Raw genomic sequence first — 9,489 nt, forward strand, 5'->3', positions numbered from 1 at the left:
CTGGCGGTAATAATTGGAAAAGCCTAGGAACCGTTGTGTAGCCTTCAGGCCAGAGGGTTGAGGCCAATCTAGAATGGCCTTTAACTTGGTGGGATCCATTTGCAATCATGTGCCAGAAATTATGTAGCCTAAGAAAGGAACTTGTCTCTGTTCAAAGGTACATTTTTCTAGTTTGCCGTATAAATGGTTTTCCCTGATCCGAGACAGAACTTCCAGGACATGTTTGCGATGTGATACCAAATCTTGGGAGAAGATGAGGATATCATCTAGGTAGATGACCACAAACTGATACAACAGGTCTTGAAAGAGATCATTCATAAAACCTTGAAAGACAGCGGGAGCATAGCACAACCCAAGGGGCATGACCAAATATTGAAAGTGACCGTCCCGGGTGTTGAAGGCAGTCTTCCACTCATCTCCCTCCTTAATACGCACCAGGTTATAGGCTCCTCTGAGGTCCAATTTCGAGAAGATGGTAGCCCCCTTAATCCGATCAAACAATTCTGAGATTAATGGTAAAGGGTACCGATTCTTTCCGGTGATGGCATTTAGACCTCGGTAGTCGATATAGAGGCGGAGGCCCCATCTTTATTTTTCACAAAGAAGAAGCCTGCCCCAGCAGGGGAAGAAGATTTTTGGATGAAGCCCTTTCTCAGATTATCGTGGACATAGTCCTCCATAGCCTTGGACTCGGGACGGAGAGAGGGTACACTCGGCCTCGAGGTACTGGTTTGCCAGGAATCAAGTCGATGCTACAATCCCAAATTCTATGTGGAGGAAGTTTCGTAACCTCCTGTTCACAAAAGACATCGGAAAAGATTTGGTAGGCCTCAGGAAGAAGGGCCAATGGTAATCTCTTGTGGCATTTGGAATCTCCTAGAGGGACCACCTTAGAAAGGCAATGAGAAAAACAATGTTGTCCCCAAGATAAGATATGACCAGACTGCCAGTCAAGATTAGGGGAATGGAGACGAAGCCACGGTAGTCCAAGGATGACTGGATTAGTAGATCTGTGAATCACAAAGAGAGAGATATTCTCCTGGTGGAGTGCTCCAATCTGAAGAAGAAGAGGAGTGGTGCGTACAAGGATGGATCCTTCAGGAATTCTTCCTCCATCGATGGCTAAAAGGGAGATAGGTTGTTCTAATGCTTGCGTGAGAATGGAGAATTGCTTTACCAAGGCAGCAGCAATGAAGTTTCCTGCAGCCCCAGAGTCTAGGAGGGCTGACTGAGAAAAGGTATGATGTCCTGACTGTAAAGAAATAGGGATGGTGAGACAATCACTATTATAAGGGATTGAGGGAGACTGAGAAAGGAATCCTAACGATACAGCTCCCAAACACGTCAGGCCTTGTCATTTCCTGGACGCTTGGAACAAGAATTCAGAAGGTGGCCGATAGGCGGGTCCTTCCCAATTGCATCGGTTCCTCGGGCGGAAGAAGAACAGGTGTTTGGAAGTTGGGGGTTAAACGGATCATACTGCGTCGAGACTGTTCCTTTTTTTAGAATTACGCTCCTTGAAACGTAAGTCAATCTTTACGCAGAGGGAGATGAGATCGTCCAAAGATACAGGGAGTTCTTGAGACACCAGCTCCTCTTTAATCCAATCTGAAAGACCCTGCCAGAATGTAGCCACAAGAGCCTCATCGTTCCACCGGAGTTCTGAGGCCATGGTTCTGAAGTGAACAGCATACTGACCCACGGACTGGTTTCCTTGGCGAAGACGCAACAACACAGCAGTGGCATTGGAGACCCTTCCTGGCTCGTCAAAAACCTTTCTAAAAGAGGACAAGAAGGTGGAGAAATTATGCAGGATGGGATCATTCCGCTCCCATAACGGGGATGCCCATGCCAAAAGCTTGACCAGAGAGCAGCGATATCACATAGGCTGCTTTAGCCTTCTCAGAAGGAAAATTCCCCGGCAACAGTACAAATTGAATGGAGCATTGGTTCAGGAATCCTCTGCAAAGTTTAGAGTCTCCATCAAACGTAGGCGGATTAGGTATCCGCAATTGGGAGGAAGAAGCTACTGCTGCAGAAGGAGGATCCGGAGCCGCAACCACTGGTGCAGGAGGTCCGGTGGCCACTAAAGTGTTCTGAACAACGTCCAGCCGAGTGGATAAGCTCTGGAGGAATTTTAAAAGTTGCTCTTGGTTCGCCTCCTGTTTGTCCATTCTTCCCACTAAATGCTCCAGTAGATCTTTAGCTGCTGAATCCATGGTCAGAGCAAACTGTAACGGATTACTGGATACACTACTAATCTTGATTAGCGTTGGCTTACCTGAGGTGCGGAGTCTAACGAATTATAAAACAGGCAGAGTGCAATCAGACTGTACAAAAATTCTCAATTCTCAACCAACTCTAGGCAGCCAGATTATTCAGCACAAGGCTGATGCCTATATAAGGAGGGGTGTGTGCATAAAACATGTCCCACCCTTGGGGTGAAAAGCACTGGCGCTCTTCAAGGCCCCCATGGGGTGTGTATGCTGGTGTAATTAACAAGAGTGGAAATTTTTTAATCGAAAATTTGCCTTCCTGTTTGACCCAGTATAGTGGCCCCTAAGACCTTTGCCAATTAGGCCAATACCGTAAAAAAAAAAAAAATCAAACAAAGTTTAATTAAATAAGATTCTACATTCATCACTTTATTGAACATGAAATAAAAAACAATCTTTTTATATCATATCAAGTTTCCAACACTTTCCTAAAACACAGAGACATGTGAGGCTTGCATTTTATTTATATCTCTTCAAGCGCATGCACAGATATATATAAGAATTTTATCAGAAGTTTCACTCCAAAAACAAACTGGTAGGTTAATTGGCTGCTTGGCTGCTATCAAAATTGACCGTAGTCTTTCTGTGTGTGTGTGTGTGTGTGTGTGTGTGTATATGTTAGGGAATTTAGACTGTAAGCTCCAATGGGCAGGGACTGATATGAATGAGTTCTCTGTACAGCGCTGCGGAATTAGTGGCGCTATATAAATAACATGATGATGATGATGATGATGAAGTTTGTTTAATTAAATTACACCTCAAGATTTTTAGGTGAGCGTTCCAAGGATCAGAAGGGTCTCGCAAATAAAACACCCAAAATACAAAATAACATGTAACATTCATATATATCAAACCATAAAAATATAGGTCTGGTGGTGATCATCGGTTTGGACAATGTGGCTTTCCAGCTCTTGTAGAACTACAAACATCAGCATGTTCCATCAGCCAAGAGAGAGACAGGTTGCCCAGGACTTGGATTTTACAAATGTTTTAATGTGATGTTACTTTCACCTTCTTGAACTATCCAGTGCGCTGTCTGTTTTTTTTTTACTAACTCTGTGTTCAGCTTCCCCAGAACTCCGCTATGTGAAAGTTAAACCTGCTAAGTAAACACGTCCTTTGTTTCAGATACGTAATGTTCCCCCTCCAGTTGTGGTTAGGAATCCTGAAGGACTTTCTTTCCCACACACTCTTCACATCGGAGTGGTTACAGCTACTGTGCTTAACATTCTCTAATTTCATAGCAAAGTGTGAAGTACAAAGTATGTTTTCACATGTTAATCCTATTACTGACACTCTGCATATTTTCTGCAATCTGAAACAGTATCTGAATAAAAAGAAATAGCTGACATTTTGACAATAAGATGCATAGGTTAATTCCATACACAGAAAGCCCTTACATAAGCATTGCAGAGACATAACCCTACAGATCGGATAATGTGTCTCATCCATTTTAAATTAATTTCCTAAAATCTTTTAAGGTTTAAAGCTGCGAAATAATATATTGCTCAAACATTATATATCAAATAAACTGAATTTAAAGGCAGTGAAATGTAATTACAGTATGACTAATATATTTTTGCATGCTTTCTTTGGAATATCAAAATTATATTCCAATTTAGATAATATTTTAGATAAGTGATCTGAGTTTAATTAACCTTCTGCCATGTTTCAATAGTGCTGACGCAAACGGATACCTGACTTGTTCTACATTTATTTTTTTCTCTTTGTGTCTATTGTCCAAGCTGCAGCACCATCTAGGTAAAAATTTTTACGAAGGTTCCCGTCCCCTGCTACATCAGTTGTTTTTCCTGGGTTTCTGCTGATTCTGTAATGCAGAACTTGCAAATGTATTCTGTCAGCCACTCTAAAATTGTGGCAGAGGGGGTGTGTTAGCAGGAGGACCAATCACAAGCTGCAGTCTCCTTTCCACTGCCAATTATCCACCAATAAGAGATTACGGCTTGTGATTGGTCTTGCTGCTCACCCAAACATGATTTTTTGGCGGGGCCTGTAGGAGGAATGGCTAGGAGGAGGGACACCTTAGTAAAATCTTTAACAGCTTTAAAATAGATTTTCGCCTATTTTTCGGGAATTCATATTTTCCAACTTTAAGATGTAAATAATTTTTTAAGCTATAGTGACCAGTCAGATATTTATTTTGATTGTCTTACTATATTAAAACTAAATTGTTTATTGAGCAATAGTATAATATATTAAATATAATCACCATTTGAAATGTCTGGATCCCTAATGTAAATAATATAACTACATTTGTTTTCTCTTGTAGGTTTGTGATGGCACCAGAGAAATGGCGAACCAATGAACAATATATACTGGAACAGGAGGCAGTTTTTGCAATGTACTGATGTGCAATAAATTGGAAGAACAATTATTTTTATAGTGTGTTTAATAATATGATCAATCGTATTAATCATCAATTAAATCAAGTGTTTCTTATTCACTAACCTACAGTATGGTAAGAAATTTCCCAGTTGATTTACTAACCTAAAACATTTTTATTGTATGTTTGGACTGGAAATTCACACTGAAGTGTGTGTTCTTGGAATGTTTTACTCCTTGAGCTGTTTCAGACATGTTGTGATTATATTAACCCTTTTCGGTCAAGGAGTACTCTGCTGCCTTGTTTTAAAAGATGTTTGTAACGAAAATGTTCATTGCATGTTGCACTTAATGGATTTATACTAATTTATTTTTTTTATTTTTTATTTTAAAAAACACATTTCTAGCATAATTAAACCATAAGCAAACAAATGAAAGAATTGTGTTTCCCAAGAATCTAGAAATACTACAACATATTCTACACATTGGATACATAAATCATGGCTTTTTGCATTGATCATCTTTTTGTTATTTAAAGTAATACATTTGTCTATGCATCCTCCTCTATGGTGGTTTATTGTGGCTATAGGAATAACTGTCACCTGTCTGATTATAGCACTGCATTATGCAAGATATGGAAACAAATCTATGTTGCTACAAATATAACCCATATTAAGCAATGTGCAAATAATAGAGGTTATTTAGTAACACACCATTTGCACAAAAGCCATCTACCGACCGACCAGTGAGATACTGGCTTTCCTTATCTAACTTGCACTAGGCAGAATAAAGCTAATTAGTTGCTCTGATTGAATGAAAACATTGCACCTAAATACAGTATTGATACTGTAAATAAGACCTTAAGTATATTATGTAATTAGCAGTCAATTATACTTGCATTGTATAAGTCTAGGGGCAATATTGGTATCACATATTGATAAACAGTATTTTTTACATTTTGATAAGAATCAATGCCATCCTTTCTACCCATTACTACACCCATTCCACATTATTGAGTGGTTTAGCAGAGGGAAATCAGTAATATTACATTTCATCTCTCTGCATGCTTGCCAATGTTTTATATGAAAGTATAATATGAGCATAGTAATTGTTTTCTGATAAAAAAAAAAAATCTACATTGTAGCACAAAGACGCTACTTGATGAATTCAGTGCTTGGGATGCAAGATCCATAGGTATTTAATAAACAGAAATAAAGTTATCCAACATGATTTTAGGTTATCTATTACATTTTTATTGTACTGTAGTTTATACTGCTTTTTACCGTATATTTACAAATTAAATTTGGAAGGGATTTATTGAGTGGCAAACATACAGCATGGAATCATAAAGTACCTGATCTTTTATACTTCTGGGGGTAAATGTATTAATCTGCGCATTCTGCAATGTCTGTACAGGCAAGTTTTACCTGTAAGGACTTTGCCATTTTGAATCTGCCCTGCAAAGTCTCCAAATATCGGCGACTTGCAGAATGCCCAGATTGATACATTTAACCCCTTCAATGGTACATTATCCTCTATATATTACCGTTCAGAATTTTGAACGGTAATATGCTCTAAAGTTAAATGTAAAAGATATTAACAGGAGCTCAAACTAGATACATGAATTAATTTTTATGAGGAACATTTCCCCAAACTATTGAATTTTCGAAGCCTTAAATTCAGCATGTGTGCATGTTTTCTTGCATGTAGGCCAAAAAATGGCTATCCTAAACATTACAAATAAGGACGGATTGTAAGCTACTCCCAAGAAACAACAGGCAAAATCATCACTCCTATTCACAAGACTATTTACATGGCAGCCTTTTAAACCAGTGGTTTGCACACTGGGTTTTTACAGCATGATACATTGTTGCTGAGACATATTTCACACCTACAGAATGTTTTGCCAGTATCTGGGCTTGTCAGTGCCAGACAGGCTTACTGCTTACCATGTAAAATACTGTGGAGACACCCCAACACTGACCCATGGGTCTTTTGTATGAAGCAGTAATACTACCCAGTGACAAATAGCCTATGCACCAATCATCCAATAGTGCATTGTGCTGTTTTGTATCTGTATCTTACATGTTACCAAACAGACTAGGGGATCATTGAGGAGCCATTTAAAAATAGCTTTTTAAACATGAAGATATTTAGTACAGAATGACATATGTCTTACCATAGGAACATCACAAGCATCTTGATCATGTAAACATGCTTTGTTGCATTGTGTTTGATATGTTGCATGTATACTGCTGCTCATAAATGAGACAGTAGGTAGGAGATTGTCCCTGGTAACGAGTGGTCAACTTTAGAAAACTGCTTTACTCATATAACATGAGATGCAAGTTCTCTTTGTTTTACACCATCGACTCCTGTTCTAGTAAAGGGAATTTACAGATGAATTATGTGCTAAGACCCCCTGCATGCTTATAACTTTATAAATATGCAGTTTTTTTCACAGTGACTAATGCATGACATGTAATGAAAGATATGTTGTATATATTTCAGAGAATTGACCTTCAAATATTTGGAACACCCAAAAGTAACAATTTCAGTTTTAGATGAAGTATTGTATGTAAACCCCCAGTTGCAAAAGATTTTGAACCCCAAACATCAAATGTAATGTTTGTGGATAACACACTGTCGAAAAAAGGCTGGGTCGGCAGAGGCAAGGAGAGTGCATCAGACATCGGTGGACTATCCTCACTCCCATCAGACATCGGTGGACTATCCTCACTCCTGCCGATCCAGGCTTTTTTTTTTTCAAACTGGTAACATGTAGTCCACTGACTGCATGCTTCCACCAGCAGGTGGCTGAGGGTCTCACCATACCCCAAATAGGAAACTTTTTGGGTTCTGACTTTTCTTAGTATATTCCATAAAGGCTGTATTTTCAGCATTGATGGATTTATCTGTTTTAAAATCCATTAATATAATTCAACCAAGAAAAAAAATCAAAACCAAAATATGATGACAACATCTTAAAAAATGTTTGTACTTAAATATTATTAAATATAAAGATTGAATTTATTAAATTGTACTAGAATGTAGGCCCACAAATATTTTATAAATTAAATACACTTTTTACACAAGTTTTTTTATGTACTAAATTAATATCTTTTTTGGAAAAGCTTATTAAAATACAATTTTTTTCCTAACAATCATCAAGAATATAAAAAAAATCTCAAAACATGTAATCAAAGTTTCTATGCCTAAATATTTACTAATGTCACATATAATACATCATTAACAATACTGAATGTTTAGTATTTTTTCAGTGACTGAAATACTTTATTTCATAATTTAAAATGATTGACCATTCAAATTAAAATAATAGTCAAATATTATGTGTAATACTAAAATTACAATGCTTATTTTAAAAGGGTGTGTTCCTTTTTTTAAGTGTCTAAAGTAACTAGGAAAAGGGAATATATATTGCAAAATGAGGAAACCTGATGTAGTACGTCAATGACTCATTGCCTTGTACTATTTATTGTATAGTAAAAAAAAAATGACATTTACATGATTTCTGATCTGCAAATAATTGTCATTTGCCTTAATTCATTATTTCTGTGTTCAGATATGTACTATGGCAAAATAAAAAAATGCATTGTACTTTTTAATGTAGCACAATGTATACCTTACTGTAAAGTAGTACACTTAATTATTTTTCAACGTATTTGTAGCTTTAAAAAGAAAATGTTGCTTACACATATTTTTTGCATGGTATTAAGAAAAAGTACAACTGATTTAAACTGTATATGTTATAAACATCTAATACAGCCACAGAATAAAACCATGTAAGATTCCAGTTAAAATATTCTCAAATTAATGCTCTGTATTGTGTTTGCACTGAAATTTTGAAAACATTTGTAAAACAATAAAAATCTTTATACTGATTTAAGAAATAAATGTGATGCATTGTACAGCTCAGTACACAAAATATAAAAAAGTTATCTGAAATGGAAATTGCATCAAAAATACTTGTCTCTTAAGCAGCTTGGTTTATAAATTATTTAGTGCATTTCTATTCAAGCATTACATTTCAATAATATTTTTTATTTGCACTTATATTATAAGGCATGTTGTCCTTACTACATGTTTTTCAAAGGATGAATGCTTTTTTCAGATATTGATTTTTATTAAATGAATGTGCTTGCTACTTCTAATTATTAAAACGGGAAATAGTTTTTTGGGGGAAAATTGGCTTTGTCGCATACACAGTGACTTTACAAACTGAACGCAAAGTGCTATGATTAAGGTGAATGTGAATGCCCATGTAAGTATGGCAAAATCTAATTAAAAAAATATTTTGGAGAGACTAGGGTGATCTTGTTCGGAGTTTTGTTGATCAATGTGTCTTGGAATTCACACTAATTCCCGCAGAGAGCCGCGTTCTCCATTGATGCGCAAGCCAATGATCCACCACTAAGATTAGTCATCTTGTCTGTCCCCTGGGGAACTCGTCTCGGTCATCGGCAAGGTGACTCATTGAAAAAAAATAAAGGGAACGACAGGTCCATGCAAAAATACAGGTGCACAGCTCACTGTTTGAGAAGTGTGTATTTTAAGTTTTAACAGCAGTGTTTTGCTATACATTGCAAAAATAATTGTAGCAAAGACTACAGTACAAGTGTCTTGTTTCCAACAAGAACATCACATAATTTGCAAGATATCAAAAGATATAAAATATATTGCAATGTGATATGTCAGTCATTGTTCTTTAAGGTGCGCTTGAATATGTTTCAAGGCTTTAACTGGACAGCGCATCCTATAGCTAACGCATACATTGCAAAGCAGTGTGGTACAGGCACGCTTGATTAAATTGCCATGCATATTGTTCCCAGCCATGCTACCACAACTGGGA

At 37.1% G+C, this 9,489-nt stretch overlaps 1 protein-coding gene across 1 annotated transcript in view; it reads left to right on the forward strand.

Moving 5' to 3' along the window:
• C5H8orf34 (chromosome 5 C8orf34 homolog) overlaps window positions 1–8,090 on the forward strand; it is a 215,644-nt gene extending 207,554 nt beyond the window's left edge. The window contains exon 14 of the mRNA XM_075213619.1: window positions 4,567–8,090. Within this exon, the coding sequence (XP_075069720.1) occupies window positions 4,567–4,574 (8 nt within the window). The 3' untranslated portion in view covers window positions 4,575–8,090. The remainder of the gene's footprint in view (window positions 1–4,566) is intronic.
• Window positions 8,091–9,489: the final 1,399 nt, after the last annotated feature.

This window comes from Mixophyes fleayi, chromosome 5 (genome assembly GCF_038048845.1).
Source record: "Mixophyes fleayi isolate aMixFle1 chromosome 5, aMixFle1.hap1, whole genome shotgun sequence".
Taxonomy (NCBI): domain Eukaryota; kingdom Metazoa; phylum Chordata; class Amphibia; order Anura; family Limnodynastidae; genus Mixophyes; species Mixophyes fleayi.